We start from the raw sequence: 23,031 nt of genomic DNA, 5'->3' as shown, positions 1-23,031 counted from the left end.
ATATAAGTTTCCAATCTCTCTTTCTGTTGGCCTTACTTGTCCAACATGAAGGGAGCTTGCACCAATGTTCACTCAATTCCTTGGGGTGCAGTCCAGAGTATAAGACAGTCATGAGTCAATAAAAGCTGCTACTATATATTGACTTGCAAGCAACAGAATCTATGCGTCCAGAAACCTGCAAGCAGCCTGCTGTCCATAGCCTCACTCCTTCACACAAAGGCAAAATATTGTGGATGCTGGAAATCTGAAATATAAACAGAAGTTGCTGGAAATATTTGACAGTCAGGCAAGGTCTGCGGAGAGAGAAAGACAGCTAACATTTCAGGTTGGCAACTCTTCATCAGAACTGAAAGATCATTGACCTGAAATGTTCACTGTTTCTCTCTGCACAGATGTTGCCAGACTTGCTGAGTTTTCCAGCATTTCCTGTTTCACTCACTGTTGGTTGCTGTGAAGCCTGCCATGCCAACGTTTACACTTGGCCTCTGCAGTGAAAATCAACGCATACAATTCTTGAACTCGGTTAAGCCGAGATGCAGACAATGCAAAGGGACAGCACAGCTGCTAACCCTCATAAATATACAATCATTTCACAGCTGCAGTACCAGATCATACTCTATCACCATTTCCGCTCACGTAAAACAGTGCCTCAGACTCAGGGATGGAATACAATGATGATCATCTTTTCAACAGTTGAAAGGAGAAGACTCTGTAGCAGAGGAGAGGAGGAAACAGAAGCATATACCAATGGGAGGAGATAATTGAACAAGTATTTGCAGTTGTCACACCTGCATGGCAGGATGCAAAAGCCATCGAGTAAACAGTGAGCTGCTGATCTCGGTCAGTCTTGTGTAGACATTCAGATTTTTTACATTAACTTGAGTGCAGGGAGATGGACATCTGATGGATGAGCATTTCATAAAATGATACAGCACACCATGAGCCCCTTCGGCCCATCTTGCCTATGCTGGATCTTTGAAATTAGTCCCACTTGCTTGCTCTTTACCCATAGACTGACAAATGTTTTACACTTGAATTATTTATCCAATTTCCCTTAGAATGCTGTGATCAAATCTGCTTCTACTGTCCTCTCAGGCCTCACATTTCAGGTCACAACAATTCACTGCATAGAAAAAAATCTCAGTTCTCCTCAAAAATTCCTTACATTGGTGTACTCTGGTTGTAAATCCTCCTGCCAGTCCATTGAAAACAGTTTCTCTATATTTACTCTATCAAAATCCTTCATCATTTTGAACATCTCCATCAAATCTTCTGACAGTCTCAAACCTAGCATCTGCGGTCTCTTCAGACAAATGAATTCTCTCTGGCTTCTTACTGGCAATGAGGTCTCAGATCTTATTGGATCCATTGCAAGACCAAAGGGGATGATGGGCAGCAATCAGGAGATGAAGATTGGGGGCTGAATGTTCCTGGAGACCAGACATTCATCTCCTTCACGTTACTAGGTGATGGTTGCAGTACAACCCAGAGCATTTGACAGGAATATATTGCTGATGTTAAAATCACTCCCACAACTGGTTGTCAAGCAGACAGTGAAGACCACATTGTCTTCGATCAAGCTTGTTCGACATGTGGCCTGCAAAGCCTCTCTATGTGGTTCCCGGAGCTAGTTTTCAGAACTCCAGTCAAACAGGTGAGTTTCAATGCAAAATTCTGCACGGAGCTGCTCCTCCAACCAGAGACTGCTTCTCTCCTGCGTTAACTGCTGGTCAGCAAATGAGGCAAAGACGCAGTCTCTGATTGGAGGAGCAGCAAACACCGGAGTTGGTCAGTGTGCTGAAGGCTGTCAGGCCAAGGAAAGTAAAGGTATGACAGAGTTGGAGCCTGGGGAGCCAGCTACATCAGGCCCCTGGAAAGCAAGGTTTCGGCGGCTTGGGAGGGCGAAGTTGTGTTGGGACTGTGGAAGGCAAAGTTTTGACGGGCCCGGGGAGGAGACGGTGTCATGGTGAATATGAGGGAGTGAGAGAGCAAGTGTGTGCGTGTGTGTGTACACGTGCGCAGGGTGGGTGGCGGAGAGTGAGAGAGAGCATCTGAGTGAGTGTACAGGGGGAGTGTAAGAGACGGTGTGCGCACGCGTGCGAGTGTGACTGAGTGAGTGTTTGGGGGGGTGGGGGGTTTTTGGGGGGTGGGGTGGTGGTGATGGTGCTGTGTGTGGCAGACTGCGCCCAGCTTCAGGTTTCTCACTCTCACCACCACTCACCAACACATACACACGCACCCACTCGGTGACACACTGAGACTTGGAGTGAGCCAGATACACAATGTTCAGAAATAGAGATAGCATAACTAAGATATATGTGAATTTGGGTGTGTTAAGAATGAGGTGTATCTTTCAGTTTAAGTTTAATTTATATTTTTTCTATTTGTGGGTTATAAGGCAAAACCTGGAATCTGGCTTCACTTTTGAGGGGAGACAACAGGTCTATAGCTCTGTTTGTATAGCTGCATTTCAAATGAGTTTTATGACTCTTGAAGAGAAGTTAAAGCAAACACAAGGGAGAAAAAACTGTGCTGTTGCCGACCAACACAGACACACAGACACACACACACACACACAGAGAAATAGAGAGAGAGAGAGACAGACAGACAGACAGACAGAAAGAGAGATACAGAGAGAGAGAGAGAGGGAGTGAGAGTGTGAGTGTGAGTCCCAAGCCAAAGTTGAAGCCAAGACTCAAGAGAAGCTGGACAGGCGGAAACTGCAGAAACAGGTGACAGGAACTAAGGAGAAAGTCCCAAGAAGACCTTCTAGTCAAAGGAGGGACAGAAGCCTGGAAAAGGTCCTGTTAAGTAAAGATAAGAGTGAGGAGCAAAGGAAGGCTTCAGGTTTCAAGGAAGAAAAACTGCAGAAAGCAAATTTAAAGCAAAAGCGGCTTGTGAGAAGTCGGAAGGTCCAAAGAGACAGCAAAAGGTAAGTAACTCTTTACTATGGGCTTGTGAAGCAGTGGTGTAAAGTCAGCACGGCTGAGCATTCGAGACAGAGAGCATGGAAGGAAGTTTCAATGCCTGTGGAGATCCAGGAGAGAGGAACATCAGAAGGAGAGTTCGAAACTCTGGAGGTGGACCCGCGGAAGGTATTGGAGAGAAAGCGTCGGTTTGGGAGAAGATTCCAAAATGAGTCCTTGAAGAGTAGAGAATGGAAGTCCTTGAGTGAAAGATGGAATCCAGTGAGACTAGTCACCGTATGACAAGCGGCTGGGGGGAGTTGAGGAGAATCCATGCATCTCTTTAGGGTGGCATCTGCCACTTGGTTTCAGAGTGTGGTGTGTCTGACCACAGGCTGCCTATTGCTTTGTATGGAGTATGTACTTACTGTGAACGTTAGAGTAAAAGATAGCCTTCGTAACTTGTGTTATCCTTACAAATCTGTATGTATCTGTAAAGGTTATAGTTGTGGTGAAGGAGTAATGTAATATAGTTCATCTTCTCTTGTTTAATAAATTTTTTATTCTTTTGTTAAAAGTTCACCAGCTGACTCCGGAGATCTGTTCAGTAGCTACTCTCCACTATCTGAACAACAAATAGAAGTTTGGACCCATCAAGCCGGGTTTCAACGTGGGATCGGGTTTGTCCACTAGTAACATCAGCTGCAATCATAACAACACAGTATGACCCTCTGGTCATTTTTATGAATTACTCTTTCCTAAATTAACAAGTTATTGCAATGACATTGCTGTGGTTTTGCTCAGCAATTGTTTCTTTCTTTAAAACACAACTTTTTTTTGATGCTCAGTTTATTGTTGTACCAAAAGTTATCTGTCTGAAAGTTGCTCATTGGTCCACTGAGTGAGCAAAATATGCAAATGTGCCCCCCCCACCGCCCCTTAACGAAAAGGCTGGACAAGCCAGTCTTGGAGAAACCACCACCATTGCCATTCTTTTACACAGTTGCAGCTCTCTCATGTCACCAGCAATGTTCCATATAACAAGATCCAATGAGGCAAAGGAAAACTTGGTAGAGAAAAGCAAAGCCAAGGATTTGATTGGGAGCCTTTCCCTTCCCCAGATATTGTTGCAATATTGTATGCATGCCAATGCAGGCAATGGCATGTACCTTTAAGAAGCTGCATAGTGACATCACCATGTGTGAGGCTGGAAGATAAACGGTACAGCCTCCATGTTAGATGTTCACCATTGCCTATGATCTCTACAGCAGATGTTCACTACTGTCTGTGACTCTGTATCAGTAAGACTTTGTGTGTGCCTTATGAGCCAGGCATATAGTCAACCAAGCAGCCTACGTAATTGTTAGGACCCAGGCTAGATTAAGGCCCGTGCAGAGATGTATATACTTGTTGCTCATAATAAATTTCATTCACTGTGTTCATCAAGAACCCTTGTCAGTCTTAATATCATGCTGAGCATAGATAGCATAGGGTCAGGTCCCTTGAGGTCTACCTCAACATATATGGTGGAAGCAGACTGTAAGAGACAATGGCAAATGTGCATTTGCACAGCCTTCAGGTCAAGTGAGAGGAAAACACACCACACTATGCCATCTACAGTTAAAGAAAACTTATGGTCATAAGAATATTAATAGCTGCTTCTGCTCCCCCACACACCAACAAAGGAGCTTAATGTTCTTTAAGTCAGCATATTTTAGCCTTGCTTGAAATGGCCAAATCTTGAATTAAGTTGAACACTTAGATGGGAGTGGGGCAGGGTGTAGAGAAAAGAAAGAACAGAATGATTATCTATCAATTCTTATTACTCTTCAGCTAACACAATTCTAAGTACAATTCAAGAAAATTCAGCACAGAGATTCTCGGAAGCCATTAGCACTCAGGTCCAAGTAGAACTGCATAAACAATGAGCACCTCTGTTTTGAGAAAACTGTCCCTTGGAACTGAATCATTTCACTTTAAGTAAAAAGACAGGATATATAAAGGAAGGAAAGCACCACAGGCAAGTCAATTTCATTGATGAGTATAGTACTGAATTCAAACCAATCTAGGAATACATTCCGGACAGTTTGCAGCTGTCAGCTGCAAGAGACAGATCAAAATCACAAAGATTTACAGCAGTATAGCAACAACATGATTCTGCTTTTAAAAGCCCTAGTAACCATGGAGATATGGCACTCTTCTCTCCCAAATCAGGAGGTAAACTTTAGATTCCATTTTGTTTCAAGTTTCTACTGTGCAAAACTAAGCAGTTTGTTCAAAAGCCTTAAAAAATTCCTCCCACAGCTTCAAGGTATAGCATGCATCTTTCTTAAAAAGAATTTGTAAAGACCATACGAGGAAACAAATTGCCAAGTATGAAAAGTATCAAACTACTGAGAGAGTTAGAGGGGAAAATAAACAAAGGATCAGATGTCCTTACCTGGCTTAACCTGACCAGATGAAAGTACAGGAGTAAATTCATCAATCATTTCAGTCACTGGGTTAGAGAGGAGAGAATAGTCAAGAATGGAGTCCTCTCCGGTGAGACAGTCTGAGCGAGGTTCAGCGGTGACAGGTGCAAGGCAGAGGAGTGGAAAGAGGGAAAAAAAACAGCAAATGGTTAGTTCGAGACTCCACAAACTGCAATGCCATTTTCCAAAATTCACTTTGTCAACGCAAGTCTGCACATGGGGGAAAGCACTGTCCAATTCACATTACAAAATAATTTGTCCTCATGCTATAAATTGGGGGAAAAGTTCTTTTAATGTTCTGGGAAATACTTGACAACCCTCACCACCCCCTCCTCGCCATCCCCCCTCACCTCCACGTCTACATTTCGTAATTCTTTCCGCCCAAACAGTTCCAAGATGTAACCTGCTTGAATATATTTCTGAATTTTCAGAATGTGATGTGCGGCAAGTATTGACATTTGAATTGCACTGAAACTCGGCCATCTCACAACACTGGTAACTGCCCTTTCATTTATTCCTTTTCTGAACCTCATTTTTCCTTAAATGACTCAACATTGAGATGGTTAGCTCCCTCTGTTTGCCTTGGAAGTGAAACCAACTCACACTGCATGTACTGTACCAGATCAATAACCCAAGGTGTTTCTGAACAGGAACTTTATCATCGCAGCAAAGGCTATAATTTCATACCGCTTCAATTTAACACCACTTCAAGACTCATGAAGAACACTGCCTGGGTGGGATGGTGGTGCCGGACCATATCTTTACATTTAAAAAAACTTATTGCTGTTGATTCAAATGCTCAGAGAGTTCAACCCTGCTGTCTCAGCATTTAAATTCTAATCACACATATGCACAATGCTTATGAGTTACACAAAGTCAGGTAATCTCACTTGATACTGCCTGGCTGGAACCCATACTGCAGCTTGGACAGGCAGCTGCAGTTCAAATGCAGCATTAAATGTATGCTTATGTGAGAGACTGATTTTGCTGCAATTTCAACTCATCTGGTGTGGCTCACCAGCAGAGTAATCACTGCACTGTCTGCAAGACTAGTGATTCAAAACAGCACAGATGGCCAAAGTGATGTTGCTAAAAATCAACATTAATTGAATTTTCTTTTTTGCTTCAGCACAAACCATATGAAAGATGATAATCCTGACTAATGACATTATTTCAATAAATGATTTATATTTGAAAATTTGCACCCTTACTTTGGAAGTCTTCCCTAAACTGTCCTAATTGACCGTAGTAATCCTCTCCAGCCACATGTTCCCATATGCATACTTGGCTCCTCCAGCTTCAGATTCCACCACCCACCACACGTACTAAATAAAAACAAAAATTGCTGGAAAAACACAGCAGGTCTGACAGCATCCGTGGAGAGGAAGAATTAACATTTCGAGTCCATATGACTCTTCATCAGAACTGAAGAGAAATAGAAATGTCATGAAATATTAACTGTTTAAGGGGGGGTTAGGCTGGTGAAGCTGGATAGAGGGCCAGTGAGAGGTGGAGGCAAAGAAGAGATTGCCAAAATTTTCATAAACAAAAAGTCAAAGGGGTGTTGACGATGGTGATATTTGCTAAAGGATGTGCTAATGGTGACTTTAAGGATAGAAAGCAGGATGAGCAAGTGACGGATAGCCGGAGTGGGGGAAGGGGATACAAATAGGCTAAGAGGTGGGGATAAAACAATATGGAAATAAATTGTAAAAATAATAATAGAAATAGGTGGGAGAAGAAAAAATATATATAAAGAGATATATAAATAATAATTATTAGAAAAAAGGGGATAAAAAAGGGCTGAGGATGGAGGAGAGAGTTCATGATCTGAAGTTGTTGAACTCAATATTAAGTCCAGATGGCTGCAAAGTGCCTAGTCGGAAGATGAGGTGCTGTTCCTCCAGTTTGCGTTGAGCTTCAGTGGAACATTGCAGCAGGCCAAGGACGGACATGTGGGCATGAGAGCAGGGTGGAGTGTTGAAATGGCAAGCGACAGGGAGGTCTGGGTCATGTTTGCGGACAGACCGCAGGTGTTCTGCAAAGCGGTCACCCAGTCTGCGTTTGGTCTCTCCAATGTAGAGGAAACCGCATTGGGAGCAGCGAATGTAGTAGACTAAATTGATGGAAGTGCAAGTGAAATGCTGCTTCACTTGAAAGGAGTGTTTGGGCCCTTGGACGGTGAGGAGAGGGGAAGTAAAGGGGCAGGTGTTGCACCTTCTGCGGTTGCATGGGAAGGTGCCTGTTTTGGTCCCCTCCCCCCATACCACCCCCACTAGGGCTATCTGTCACTTGCTCGTCCTGTTTTCTACCTTTAATGTCATCATTAGCACATCCTTTAGCTAATATCGCCACCGTCAACACGCCTTTGTCCTTTTGTCTATGACATTTTTTGGCAATCTCCCCGTTGCCTCCACCTATCACTGGCTCTCTATCCAGCTTCACCTGTCCAAACCCCCTTATATTTCACCTCTTTTCTATTTCTCTTTATTTCTGAAGAAGAGTCAAACGGAGTCGGAATGTTAACTCTGTCTTCCTCTCCACAGATGCTGTCAGACCTTTGGAGCTTTTCCAGCAATTGTTGTTTTTGTTTCAGATTTCCAGCATCCGCAGTATTTTGCTTTTATCTTACACATACTAAATAGCTAAGTACAAAACAGGAGGAGGTCATATGGCCCATTCAGCCTGCACAAGCTCTTGTGAATAGTTATCCTGATAGCACCAGTCCTCCATCTCTTTCCTCCCATCTCTGCAATGTTTGCTTTTTCAAGCATTTATCTACATTTCCTTTGAGGGCTGCCATTGAATCTGTTCCCACTGCCCAATCAGGCAGTGCATTCCAAATCCTAACCACTCACTGTTTAATAATTTTTCTCTCACGTTTCTTTCCTATCAAATTCCCTTCCCAAATCCCGTCAACTAGTCACCTTCCTACCCCCAGCTTAAAAGTTTCCTGAATCCTTCTCTTGGATTATGCTTCAGGTGCATCACTGTAGCACTGAAGCTGCAGTTTTAGTGTGTGAATGCACCCCTAAGCCTGAATGATGAGTATCAGAGAGGAACAAATGTATTCTGCCATACCATGTCTTCCCCTTACTTTGCTCAACATGATAGCATTAACTGAAAGTGTATGTTAAAATACTATCTTCCACCTTTCCTTCACTGAAGGACTGCATTCCACCAAATTCAAATAGTGGTAATAGCTAGCAATAAAAAAAAACGAGCAAGAGAAAAGGCAGGCAAAGAGGGAGAGAGTTAGGCACAAGTTTGGAGAGCAAGGGACAAAGGGAAGTTTGTATAAAATTACAGTATGCCAGTTATTGGCTTGGCTTGTTGCCCTTGTCTTCTGGCTGGATGAGGTTTGTCTTACTCTAGGAGTGACTTGGACATAGTCTGTATTAAATTTTTCTTAAACTATTTATTTACAACTATTTACATCTAAAGCCTCATGGTAAGCATATTATTCCCTAGACACAGTTTCTGTGTCCTGCTCCCCTGGAATCCCTTGGTCAATTGACCTTCATGTCATGCTTACATCATCATTAACATCATTGCCTAATTAACACACCATTAACCCGTTACTCTACGGTTATTGGTTTTAAAAGTGCTGACTAGACAAATGGAAAATAGCAGAGGCAAAACATTCATCATTTTAAGTTGTGGTGACAGCAGGCGCTGAGGTTTAGCTGCAATGTGTGTACCAACCTGAAGGATTTTTTGCAGCCACAGCACCTAAAGATTCCGCCTGCAGTGGAGGCAGTCGCTGAGGCTTTGAGCTCTCAAATCCAGGTATGAGATTTCCCACTGCTACCTCAGCCTTTCCTTTTTAACCAGAGCACAAACAGACAATTAAAGGCAAGCACACAGAAAAAGAAATGTTAAGGTGTATCAAGAACACTGCCAAGCTGCCACAGAGCACTAAGTTAGATAATTACAGATCATCTGCACTTTTAAACAGCAGGCGCTTAAATCGTTGTACTATTAATAAAAATGCAGACATGGCAACTACATTTTTCTGGAAAGTTCTCAAAGGACAATTAACACTGGCAATACAAGTACTTTGATAAAACTTAAAACTGAATCCATTAGTGTCATTTGGACTGTACATCAGGGTTATGCTACATTCTATAAAAAGAATACATGGTTTATAAATCCATAGTTCAACATTTAAACTTGGGCTGCAGAGATTCAACATTCTGCAATTTGCCACAACCTATCAGTCGATTTTTAAAACGAGTGCTGAATTAACGTACGAGTCACGATGTGGAAGGCAAAGGGGTAAGCACATAACATAGAGAGTCACGGGGATGAGACTCAATCTTCCCTTTGGACTTCTGTAAAATAACATGTATCACCTTGTTGACATATGGTGTCAAGAAAAGTAACAACTCAACTCATCAGCACCCACAGGGCTAAGGAGCATATAGGAAAAGAATTATGGTTTTGTCAACCAGAAAATACATCAAAACGTCCATGTGACACAGAACATGTCCCAACAGACGTGCTACTGCTACAGCTGGGTATTCTTCGAAACGCTTAACACTGTTTGTTTTCGTACAGACTACAATCGCCACCCTTTACAGAAAAGAGCTACACAGTGGAAATGGAGAACAGGGCGAGAAGCTCACAAGAACCACAACACATACACATTGGAGCAGAGATAAAAGCACAAGTGGATTCAGTGGATGTATAAAGAATAGGACCCAAGAGAATTTTCAACCTCAACCTCCAAATACTGATACATTTAAACAACGGATTGGGAAAAATCCACTGAGCCAACAACAGTTGTGTGGCCGCATTGGCCATTTCATGGCAGTACCGCTGAGGCACCGGACAAAGAGGCTCTTTCCTATTATTCTGCAGGTTTTGCAGTGCTTAGCAAACTGGTGAGCACACACAGGGCCTCTGAATGACCCAATGTTTGTACATGGTGAGGGTACACAACATTGGATACAAGTCAAGAATGTTGTTGAATATTAATCATGTACATTCCATTTTAATACACTACTCATTTGTAACACACTGCCTCTTGACACTAAAGTTGAAGGGGTCAGAATTTGAACGGCTGAAAATACTCCAGATTCCTACAATATGATCATGCACGTCAAAAAAACTACACCTGGAGATTTTTTACCATTGATATTATCCTCAGTACTCCCAAAGGGGTCACCAAGAGGTATAAGGTCAGGGAGTAGAAATGAAGTCTCAGGAGACTTCAAACCTTCAATGAGTTTTTCTGTGTGAAGAGGTGAAGGAGATAAAGACAATGAAACAAGAGAAAAAAGTTGAATAGAGCGACACAGCAAAAGTACTGAATTATTGTCAGCATGAAAAATGTACAAAACATTGGCTGATTGAGGGGTTACGCCAACATAACAGCCTAAGCTCTAAAATCATGAGCAATCTGAATCCTAAAACAAGTACGAGTGATTCAGAGCCCTATTTATCTTACAGCCTCTCAGCATACACCTCTACACCAGTTCTTGTGTTGGCGATGCACTCAAACCCCTCGCTATTCAGAACATTTGCAATGCACAGAAAACAATAGCGGGAAGGGTTCTGCAGGATTATCATGAGGTTATCTGCAGCATGTCTTTAAGAGGTGGTGACGTCTGCATCATGACAGCGAAACCAATGCTTTTCAGTTTGCACAGGAAGCTAGGTGAAATCACTGAATGTGATCTCCAAAGGCAAGGTTAAAAAACTTGAAACCCTATCTGTGGGAAAGAGAAAACTACCTTCTTCAGTCTCTGTCAAACAGTAGCTTCAACACTCAGCTCTTAAATGTGAGGTATTATTTAGAGTACACACAATGGTGCAGCTTCTAGAAGTGATGCTACCTTCAAATGAAGGGAATGGGAGAAACTAGGGATGGGAATGAAAGCGAGTTCCTTATCATTTTATATTCACTGAAACATCTCCGGCAAACATTGGAATCTCACAATCTACTTCAGTTCAATTCAGGGGAGACAGCTGGTTATAGATATACACTAATGTCCAATCTTCACACAAGGTTGTGGGTTTCCTCCCTGAACACTATTCAGTGATTCCTGCTAGGAAGTGCACAGAGGCTTTTATACTTTATTACTGCAGTATCATCAACTCTCGATGCATTGATATTCTGCAGTCTTACTTCCCAGCGTAAATCACCCAACTAACGGAACACAAGCTAGGGATTAAAGCTGAGACCTTTGGTCTGCTTTCCTTAGTGACGATTACTGGAGGCATGGGAATGCATACTTTTAAGTGTTACTGAATTCCCTTTATATTTTTATTATTTTGTGTAGAGCAAAGGAAAAAGGTCTAAGGTACTTCTGACAAAGATTTAACCGACTCAATATACCTCAAAGGAATGCAACAATGTGTTTGGAAATGTTTGTTCTGAACCTTCAATCACAAGATCAAAACTATACAGTCAACATTAACAAATCCATCCAGTGACTGAGGTCATTGAATAGCAAAGTTGATGATGCAATCCTGAGCATTGCACAGAGATTCAATAATGACACAACTTAACCATTCGGTAAGGTTCTGGATAGGAGCAGTGAGCCATGAGAAGCATTGTCCATTCATGCTGTTACTGGTGCAGAACTTAATATTCCCATGCCATGAGCCAATTTGTGATCATGGATTTATCCCTGTTCTTTGCACTTTTCTGTTCATCAAGATGTCATAGCAAATCAATGAGTGCAGAATGCTTTCAATTGGAGGGATCAGAAACACCAAGTGTCTACACAAATGGTATAGGCACAGTCTGTCTGTCATGCCCATTTATCAAGTCACTGGAATAGAACTTAATAAGGTCAAATCAAGGGGAATGAGAGCTGCCTTCAAATCATGGTTTCATGGAATACAGTACAAAGAACTGAAGTTTCAACCTTCTTTTTACAATGGAAAAGTAGAATACATTTGCCCTTTAACAGTTGGCCGAGTAGAATTAGAACCAATTAACAAAGGATCTCAATACAAATGGTCTCTCGTGTTTAACCACGTAATGAGAGAAATAGGAGCAAACAAGCATCTTAAATTAGTGGCAGTTTGAAAATAAAAGTCACAGCAAACATTAACTGAGGTCTAACATTCTTAACAATCAATGTCCAACATCTGAACAATGCTAATTACAATGTTAGTTCAAGCTGCAGGGAAATTGATTTTCCAAGGCTGTTGTGGTACCAACATGATTAGCAGTTTACTCAATAGCCAAGCATAACTTCTGGGCAACTGGAATCTAAAACATAACTGGGTTACAGGATCTTAAGAGCAGGCAGTGGGTAGGAATGTGTACTAAGTGGCAAGTTTAAAAATAATGATAGATTTGGTACTTAAAATTGTAATTTTGTGACCAACTGACAGTTTCCAGGCCAATTTTTCCTTGACTTCCCATAAGCTGCAACTAGAAAACAGTTTGTGAAGATGGCTTCAGTTCAAATTCATGGGCAGTGAACTTCAAGTGGCTTTTGTGAAACAAGTCTGCACAAAATATCCCATCCCCCTCACTGAAACATGTTTGGACATCCAATCTCTGACCAAACTCCTGGTTCCCTTTGGCAAAAGTCTAGAGGACTGACAACTCTGCAGCTATAGCATTTTCCCACTGTCACTCCAAAGGTGGGCCCTCTGGAGGGAAGGTGGAGACCCACATTTGAGGCATGAGGAAAAGGATTACTGAAGCAAAGGACAAACGACAGTGAGTTTCCAATGAAATTTTACACCATTATCACCTGCAACTGCGAGTACAACAACAAAGCTTCACTTTCTCTGATGCTCCGAATGCTTCAGTCCTGAAGTACACACTGTTTTGAGATGGCAGCCTTTGGAGTGCAGCAACTTCTAAAGCATATTGTTGTTTGATGGGAAGCGTGGGCCTGTAGCAGCTGCTTTTAGCACTGTGGAGCGTGCTCATAACAGCAGGTATAATCACACTCTCTCCAATAAAACAGACGGGATAAAAGACGACACACAAATCCTTGAAACACCCACTGAGATTGCTCAAAACATTAAAAGGCCTTCTGACGATCAATATCTTAAAATTACTGCGGGGGCATAGATTATTTCCCCAGCTACGAGCCACAATTTGCCATCATAAATCTGTCCAGTTATGTTTTCAGACCTTCAGCACATCACATTTAATCATTCCCTATTCCAATAAGTTAAATCTCAAATGCTTGTTCCCCACCTCAACCTCTCGCGCTCCACTTCACTCCTGCATCACAAGCACAACGATGCAGTGGTCTTAACTTAAGACTCTCCAGCCTGCAGAAGCTTTTTCCAAACTCGAAGGCCAGAGGTGCAACTAAATTTGCTGGGGGCATTAGGGGCAGCTTCCAGTCTTTCAAAGCTTTAGCCTAATCATAAGCCCTTGTTTTGTTCTATTTGCTACAGAATAACAGAAAAAGGAAGGACAACATATATTAAAAGTGAGGCGGAGTGAGGGAGAGTGTTCAAACGCTGGCAAGTTATGTGGTCTCCAACATATTCCTGCCAAGTCCTCACACCTCTACAAAGATAAAATGGAGGCCAAGTGACAAATGTTGCATTTGTAACACCACCATTATGGGCTCTTCAACTCAGGCGATGCTTGACTGCTAAGTATATTCTAAAATAATAGACTTGCTTGCTTTACACAACCTGGTAAATGGAGAACAAAAACAGAATTACCTGGAAAAACTCAGCAGGTCTGGCAGCATCGGCGGAGAAGAAAAGAGTTGACGTTTCGAGTCCTCATGACCCTTCGACAGAGGGTCATGAGGACTCGAAACGTCAACTCTTTTCTTCTCCGCCGATGCTGCCAGACCTGCTGAGTTTTTCCAGGTAATTCTGTTTTTGTTTTGGATTTCCAGCATCCGCAGTTTTTTTGTTTTTATCTCTGGTAAATGGAGATCTTATTAACTCCCTCAAGAGGCTTCCCAATTGACTTGTTTCATCTCAAGAAGGGATCAAAAAGTAGACTCGGCACTCATTACCTGGTTGTTCTGATGTTGGAACAGGAGTGAAAGGATCAGGTACGTTGATTGCTGGGACGGCAGCATCCGGAACAAACAGTTCTGTAGACTTTTCTGCTGAACCAACCAAGCAGACAATAACAGGTAAGGGAGAAGCATAAGGTAACAAAGAGGAACAAGGAGCAATAAAAGAAAACAGAAAGCAATTACATATCACCACATGATTTACTTGCTTCACATATGCCTAGCCCACTACATAGTCTTTATATAGTATTTATCGCACAGAAATAGACCATTTGACCCCAAAGGCCCATGTTTACACTCCACATAAACCTGCAACTGGAGTGGTTTATCCCTGCCATCCAGAAACAGCTAGCCAGCTGAAGTTTGTGTTGAGGTGTGATCAGCCAGTTTATTTTTCATATCTCACAAGAAGACATTATTCCCACAAACTTCCATGAGAAGACTTCAGACTATCAACAAAGGCAGGAAAATCACCTGACATTCTGGAAAAAGCCTCAATGCAATAGATTTTTTTTTTCATTATTTCATTGACAAAACTAACTGATAAAGATATAATCTAATCAAACTTTAGTTAAAATAAATAAAACATTTTTGTCATAAGATTGCTCAGCTCCTAGCCTTAAAGGCACCGTTCAGTGATCTCCAAGGCTGGGGCAAGGAATTTTTTGTTCCAGCAACTTGCGGTTTACTTGACAGCACAGAGGGCTGCGAGAAGAACATTGGCAAAGAATATCATCCTGACTGGTGGCTGAAACCTTGCGCTTTCTTTTTGACCTGGGTTTGGGTTTGACTGACAAAAGGAGAAGAGGCCTGATGGGTCCTCAGCTTGGAGTTTTCCTGCAACTCCTAAAAGCACTTGCCCAAGTCCCACACCTTGCAATAGTTATTGATAGTCAATAATGGTGGGGGGCCGGTAGGGGTAGTAATTACCTTGGAATTTTTGCAATCTGTTCGACAAACTCTTTTGACTTGAGAAATTATGTCTGCGTTTTTACTTAATTAACTTGTGTGTAAAACTACATGTTGAAATTCTCACATTATTTCAACTGAAAACAGTCCAACTTGTTCTCAGTTTTACTGTTGAAAAAAAGACATTCTGTCAAAGCTTTTGGTTTTGCACTCATCATGACACACACAAGAATACCAGGTTTCCAAGTGAACAATAATTTACACTGCATAAGAAAAGGGTGCTGATTGGTTGGCAAGTCGGCTCTAATTGGGCAAGGTGTTGCCACGGCAAATGCACCAGAGCACTTGTCCCCCATGCTTTGCTTTCATTCAAAAAAGACACAAATGACTGGACATATTCCTTTTGCCTAGAGGTCAGGTCGCAGTGTATGAATATATGTAGCAGTTGTTCTCTTTCAAATTTGACAATTCTTGTGACTGTTCTGGTGAGTGCAAGACTAAAAGTTTGGACACCATGTCTCCTTTTTTCAGCAATACTTGAATTCTGTACTACTAAGCGAAGCTCAGTTTCATCTTTTCCACTTCCCTCGGATAAGGTTATCAAAAAATTATTTCTTTCTCAAACATTAATCTGTCTTCCACTTTTGAACTCTGCCTGATGTGCTCTATATTTCCAGTGTATTATGAAATACAGCACACTTCCAGATTTCGAAAGCTATAGTCATGAGAGGTCATGATTGGGATTGGTTTGTGCACTAACCTGCCCCACTGGCAAAGGGATCAATTCCAAAAGCATCTGCCTGCGACTGCACCTGAGCTGATGGAAGTCCTGGTATCAGACTCTCAGTGGAGGTATTGGTCTTTTCAGCTTTGCCTAAAAAATTTAGAAACAATGTTAAGCTTTTGCAATCATTTGCGAATGTTTTTACCTCGGAGGAAAGAAAATGATATCAAAACGGCAAAGGCTTGCTTATCAACTGATGACTCATGTTCCATAATTTAACCTACAATTTAGACAGGTTTAAAATGCTGCTCTTAAAAATTTAAAGGGATGCTACCTTAATGAATAAACTGCCCCTTAAAATGTAAACACATCAGGCTAAAAGCTCTTTTTAACTTTATTATAGCAGCATCCTCTTTATTCTGATAATTTGTTGACTATCTCATGATTGTGTATAGCACCTTGCTGTGTGCGGTTTGGGTGTTTCTCTACATTCCGACAGTGGCTACACTTCAAAATGTAATGAATAGTGTCTCAGGACATCCTGAGGATATAAAATAATATAAAGTGGAAAAATAGCACAAATCTATGATGTTGATGCTGAGTGACTGTTTCATCTGGCTGGAGAGTCCAGAGCATGGAGGTCACCGTCAATGAATTAGGGTTCAGCCATTTAGGACTGAGCTGCGAAGAAAACTGTTTACTCAGAACTGTGAATCTTAGGAATTCTATACCTATGAGGGATGTGGATGCACAGTTCATATATTCAAGACTGAGAAGGTGCATTTTTAACCATTACGGGGTATATAGGGTGAAATGATTAGAATGAGGCTCAACCCTGATGTGAAATGGTCTTATGCCAGGAAATTGAGTAACAAACAATACTTCAAACAATGATCCAAACAAATGAGAAGGAAGGAAGATGAACTCACAAAATCAAAGACAGACAAAACAAAACGAGTTTCAAGTAAAAAGTAGACAGTTGTGAGATTAGCTGCAAGGCCATGGATAATTCAGTGCTACATTTCTGACCTCCAGCTCAGCATTGCAGCACACATTCATCATTCTTCTGACTCTAACCTGTTCAGCTTCTCCTCTGCATCACCATCCTGGTTCAGTCTTTAACTGTTGCTCTCTGCAATTTTCTCTATCGACCTCTTTGTCTGGCCACCTCCCTCCCTCTATTCAAAATATCTTCACCTTGTACCTCTCTCTCAGAGCACCTTTCCTATTCAGTGCCCTTTACTGACCAGCACAATAACATTCATTGTTTGAGACATGTTGTACAAATGTTGAAGAACATAAAAAAAAAGGTTTTCTCGGAGTGACATTCAGACAATGTGATTAATACTTCCCAACCAAATTAACCTATTTCCCAAGCGCATCTCTGATAGCTGCTGTCACATGGTGTGAAAGGTAAACTGCACATGCTCCAGTGACAACCTGCATGAGCATCCCCAATTCGAGGTCCTATTCCTAACAGTTGGTCTGCAAGTCCACTCTCAATTTTGCTTTTATTCAAATTAAGCTCAATCTCGCAGCAACAGTGCTGCAGGGCTTGAATTTTTTTAAAAAAAGGCCAACAGCTGGTACCAGAGTTCAAATCATTGCAGCAGTGTGATTTAATTAACGAGTCAACAACAGAAACGCAAGAACAGTTACTGCTGCATTACTGGAGCAGCAGCAACAACGCTGGATGCACTAATGCCAGTATCCCACATACAATAGCAAGAAACACCAGTGTCAGATGCATCCCAGTAAACTAGTTTTGGTGTACACCCCTAAAGTCCAAACTACCAGAGAAGCAGAAACAAACTGCAGCATATCTGCATGCAGATAAATATCGGTTAAGCATAAATCATTGCTTTGCATAAATGGCAGACTGCAGACCCTGCTATAATTGCTCCTACTTTTGCCCAAATGGATACTGCTCTGATACATTTTCCTTTTGCTTGCTTTAAGACAAAGGTACACTCTTGCCTGATGTGTTAAAATAAGCACCTTCCAATTGTCACAAAACTATCATATTTTTCATAATATTATTGTAGGCTGATGGGTGTGAGTGTGAATGGTTCTGTGTGATTGATTTAATTAAAGATGCTTAGACTCCAAGATTGGAATTATCAAAAGAGTCAAGGGTGAAATAGACTTTTGAAATGGAGATGGAGAAGGTAGTACAAGGGTTCCACAAATAGGGTGTGAATAAAATTTGCATTTTTAGACAAATGAAGGGGTTGTTTGATTTTCAAAGGGGTGGTGTAGTGTTTACAACTAACAAGATAAGTGAGGCGAAGCTGTACGATTGTTTTTCTCTGAAGGAAAGGGCCATATCGACAACATGGAAGATTTTTACATTATGGGAAAAGTAAATTTCCAAAGACACGTAGAACAATGGGATTTTACACATTAAAGAGAGAGAAACATATATAAAGAAGGATGGAAGGCTATATGGAGGGGTGTGGCCATGTTAAAATCTTGAAAGCTACACTGGGTGAAACAGTCTTGAAAAAAGCCTCGAGCCACTCTGAAGACTGCTGCTACAGCGACTAAAGTTGTATTTAAAAGCCTTTGGAATTCTACTGTAGAGTGGGTGCTGTAAACTTGCTAGGTTGTTGACTTAAATTTAACTTTATTTTGGGCTATTGCCATAAAGGGGGTGTGTAGTCGGGAGTCAGGTTAGTTAAGAATTTTAGGATTTGTTACAGTATTAAGCAACTGTAATCTTATGTACGTGTTTGAATTCTTTTCTTTTGTTAATAAATGTTTTAATTTAATTTTTAAAATCTCTAAAGATGTTAGTGGACTCATTATTTCTGAATTCAGTGTACAAATCTTCTCGTAATAAACACAAGTTGCAAAACCGTTGTGATAGCATGGCTAAGCTTCCTTTGTAGATTTGGTCTGCCTAGCACATACCACCCGCCACATCTTAACAATGCTGAACTGGGTCACGTGAAATTTCTTGGTCCATTTTATGAAAAGATGTCAACTCACTTACATTTGGAGCAGATTCATGCCTGTTTAAATAGACAAAGTGGATCAAGCGCTAATATTGAAAGGCTGATTATTTCGACTATAACTCAGCCCTCCCAGGGCCTCCTATGTGTAGAATCCTTCAGCTCCTTTGATCTTTTCCTTCTTTTCAACCATTCACTTGCATTTCCCAAGAACAAAATCCAATTTAAGATCACTGCCTCACAAGGTCTGCTTGAAGTCGGACTTACCATCTTTGAGCTTCTCGAAGTCCTTGTTGAGCAGTTCTTCGGCAGTAAGTTTGGAGAAATTGTCATCGGCAAATGGATTCCACGTGGACACATCAGGAGGATTGTAGACGTTCTGCTGAGAGGTCCGTGGAGACCCTGAGGGAGTAGTTGTAGCTGACCTGAGTGGAACAGGATCACATGTTAAATATCCAGCACAGACATGATGGGCCAAGTGGCCTCCTCCTGTGCCACAGACTTTCTATGGTTCTATGTTAAATATCTTACATTGGTTGCTAGAGAGTAAAAGCTCCTCTAGCATATTCATATACTCGGTCAAGAGGACTAAATGGATTGCCTCACGCGGAGCTGAGCTGACCAGGCAGTTCCAGGATGGCTTTCTGACTTATATTGAATTTATTGCCCACAGCTGGGTCAGCAATTGGCCTAAATATTGGTGACTGAGTGAAGGCAAGTCAAAATGTCAATTATGGTATTTAAGCTTAAATGCAATCCATCGACTCTTGACAGTGTTAAATGGAGAAAGAGGGCAGAATTCAGCACTCGATTGCTCAATAGCCTGCCAATACTTTGTGTCCAGACACAATGGAACCGTGCATATTGTACCAAATGTCAAGGTGGTGTAAATTTGGAACCTGCTTACCACATGGAGCGGTTGAGGCAATCAACACAGATACATTGAAGGGGAAGCCCAAAAAGTCCTTGGAGAAAAGAATAGAATATATTGACACCGTGAGATGAAGTAAGGTTGAAGGAGGTTCACGTGGGCACCAGAACAGATCTGCTGGGCTGAATAAAAGCAAAAAACTGCAGATGCTGGAAATCCAAAACAAAAATAAAAATACCTGGAAAAACTCAGCAGGTCACCACCTTCACCATCTCTTTGTCCTTTTGTCTATGACATCTTTTGGCTATCTCCACCTATCACTGGACCTCTATCCAGCTCTACCTGTCCCACCCCCGCCCACCCCCACCCCTTTAAACCAGCTTATATTTTACCTCTTTTCTATTTTTTCTTAGTTCTGTTGAAGAGTCATATGGATTCAAAACATTAACTGTGTTCCTCCCCACAAATGCTGTCAGACCTGCTGAGTTTTTCCACGTATTTTTATTTCTGCTGGGCTGAATAGTCTGTTTCTGCACTGTGAAATTTCATTTAATTCTAGTAAGTCAGGAAATAATTGTTATTAAGCCTGGCACTCAAATAGCGACTCATTTTGAGAAATAGAAGTGAACCTACTTAGATTTGTTTAAACCGGCTTCAGCGGCTGCAGCTGCCAGGAGCTGGGTCGATTTACTGACTGGAACGCCAAAGACTGCACTGTATGTGACATCACTCAGGATCCTCCTGTGGCCTGAACGCTGAGTCTTCGGAGATGATGGCGGGGTCAGTGACACAGACACGATTTTTGGAGACTGGTTTGGTGCCCCTTGTGATTGCTGCTGCGGCTGTTGAATCTGGCTCTGCAAGGGATATCAGTAAAAAGAAATCAGTGCATTCTGTCACCAGCATCCACTGGTCAAATTAAGTCTTGGTAAAAACTTGCTATTAGGATCAAATTTGGGCACCACAATATCTCAAAGCTTTTCTGTTATCCCACGTTTTTGTGGATGCTGCTACTTATCTAAAGTTACTGACACATATAACTTGCAAATAATCAACTCGCAACCAAGGCACCCAAAAATAAACTTCAGTCTTATTCCCACTTTTTGAGTGAGAAAAACAACCACAAGAATCTGTGCTGTGCCTCAACTATTTACAATCTATGTTAATGACTTGGATCAAGGGACTGAATGTATGGTAGCAAAATGTGCTGATGTCACAAAAATAGATCGGAAATTAAGGTGTCAAGAGGACATATGGAGTCTACAAAGGGATTTAGTTATGTTAAGTGAGTGGAAAAAATGTGGCAGATGGTGTATACTGTGCAAAAATGTGAACTTGTCCACTTTGATAGGAAGAATAGAAAAGCGGTATATCATTTCAGGGGAGAGAGAGAGAGAGACTGCAGAATACTATGGCACAGATGGATCTGGGTATCCTGGTAAATGAATCACAAAAATGCAAGTTTTGCAAACAATTAGGGAGGAAAATGGAGTGTTGGTGTTTATTGAAGGGGAATGGAATTAAAAAAAATAGGAAAGTGCTGCTGCAGCTGTATAGGGCCTGAGATCACGTCTGGAGTACGAGTGTACAGTTTTGGTCTCCTTACTTAAGAAAGGATATAATTGCATTAGCAGTCCAGAGAAGGGTCACTTGACTGATTCCTAGGATGAAGGGGTTATCTTATGAGGCAAAGTTAAGCAGATTGGGCCAACACCCATTGGACTCCAGAAGAATGAGTGGTGATCTTTTTAGACATACAAAATCTTTAGCGGACTTGACAGTATGGATGCTGAAAGTATGTTTGCCCTTGAGGGATAGTCTATAACTAGGGGACACAGTTTAAAAACTTAGGGATCTTCCATTTTAGACTTTTAAGAGCTCACTTAATATTTCACCACAAAAACATCCCACTTTCACATGAATTTCCTCGGACAGTTTGTTTTTTGTCGTCCTTTCATGGCATGTATGTGTTGCTGGCAAGGCCTGCATTTGTTGCCCATTCCTAACCATCTTTGAGAAGATGATAGTGAGCCGCCTTCATGAACTGCTGCAGTTGACCTGATGCAGGCACTTCCACCGTGCTGTTTGGAAGGGAGTTCTAGGATTTTGACCCAAACAGTTCTAAGTCAGGGTGGTGTGTGGCTTGGAGGGAAGCTTGCAGGTGGTGGTGTTTCCATGCTTCTGCTGCATTTGTCCGTCCAAATGGTAGAGGTCATGGGTTTGCTAGGTGCTGTCGAAGGAGCCTTGGTGAGTTGCTGCAGTACATCTTGTAGATGGTACACACTGCTGCTACTGTGCATCAGTGGCGGAGGGAGTGAATGCTGAAGGTGGTGGATGGGGTGCCAATCAAGTGGGCTGTTTTATTCTGGATGGCGCTGTGCTTCTTCAGCGTTATTGGAGCTAGACTTATCCAAGCAAGTGGAGGTAATTACAACACACTCCTGACTTGTGCCTTGCAGATGGTGCACAGACTTTAGGAGTCAAGAAGTGAGTAACTCGCTGCAGAATTCCCAGCCTCTCAACTGACTCTTGTGGCCACAGTATTAATATGGCTAGTTCAGTGAAGATTCTAGTCAACTGTAGACCCCAGCATGTTGATGGTGGGGGTTTCAGCAATGGTAATGCCATTGAATGCCACAGGGAGATGGTTAAGATTCTCTCTTGTTAGACACGGTCATTTTCTGGCACTTGGGTGACACGAATGTTACTTGTGACCTGTCAGCCCAAGCCTGAATATTGTCTAGGTCTTAAGTATGTAGACATGGGCTGCTTCACTAACGGAGGAAACGCGAATGATGCTGAAAATTGCGTAATCATCAGTGAACATCCCCACTTCTAACCTTACGATGGAAGGAAGGTCATTGAAGAAGCAACTGAAGATATTTGGACCTCGGGCGTAACCCTGAAGAACTCCGATCTCTATATCCTGGGACAGAGACGATTGGCCTCTGACAACCACAATCTTCTTTCTTTGTGCGAGGTACGACACCAACCAGTGGAGCATTTTCCCCAATTCCCATGGACTTGAATTTTGCCAGGGCTCCCTGACACAACATTCATACAAATGCTGCCTGAGGTCAAGAGCAGTCACCCTCACCTCCCCTGATGAGTTCAGGTCTTTAGTACAACTTTGGTTCAAGGCTGTAATGAGGTCAGGAGCCGAGCAGCCCTGGTGGAACCCAAACTGAGCACATTATTGCTGTGTAAGTGCTGCTTGACAGCACAATCAA

General features: G+C 41.9%; 1 protein-coding gene across 5 annotated transcripts in view; it reads right to left on the bottom strand.

Annotated features, from left to right (window-relative positions):
• Positions 1-23,031, bottom strand: part of LOC121290207 (AP2-associated protein kinase 1-like) — a 135,269-nt gene that overhangs the window by 31,262 nt on the left and 80,976 nt on the right. For 2 of the 5 annotated variants that reach the window (XM_041210487.1, XM_041210492.1), the window contains 6 exons: positions 20,435-20,658; positions 19,198-19,355; positions 16,013-16,126; positions 14,341-14,436; positions 9,083-9,199; positions 5,347-5,457 (listed from right to left, as the gene is read on the bottom strand). In XM_041210487.1, the coding sequence (XP_041066421.1) occupies positions 5,347-5,457; positions 9,083-9,199; positions 14,341-14,436; positions 16,013-16,126; positions 19,198-19,355; positions 20,435-20,658 (820 nt within the window). The remainder of the gene's footprint in view (positions 1-5,346; positions 5,458-9,082; positions 9,200-14,340; positions 14,437-16,012; positions 16,127-19,197; positions 19,356-20,434; positions 20,659-23,031) is intronic. The other 3 variants (XM_041210489.1, XM_041210490.1, XM_041210491.1) reach the window with 3 other exon arrangements.

The sequence above is a fragment of the Carcharodon carcharias genome, chromosome 17 (assembly GCF_017639515.1).
Source record: "Carcharodon carcharias isolate sCarCar2 chromosome 17, sCarCar2.pri, whole genome shotgun sequence".
Taxonomy (NCBI): Eukaryota; Metazoa; Chordata; class Chondrichthyes; order Lamniformes; family Lamnidae; genus Carcharodon; species Carcharodon carcharias.
This window is presented reverse-complemented; position numbering and strand designations above follow the sequence as displayed.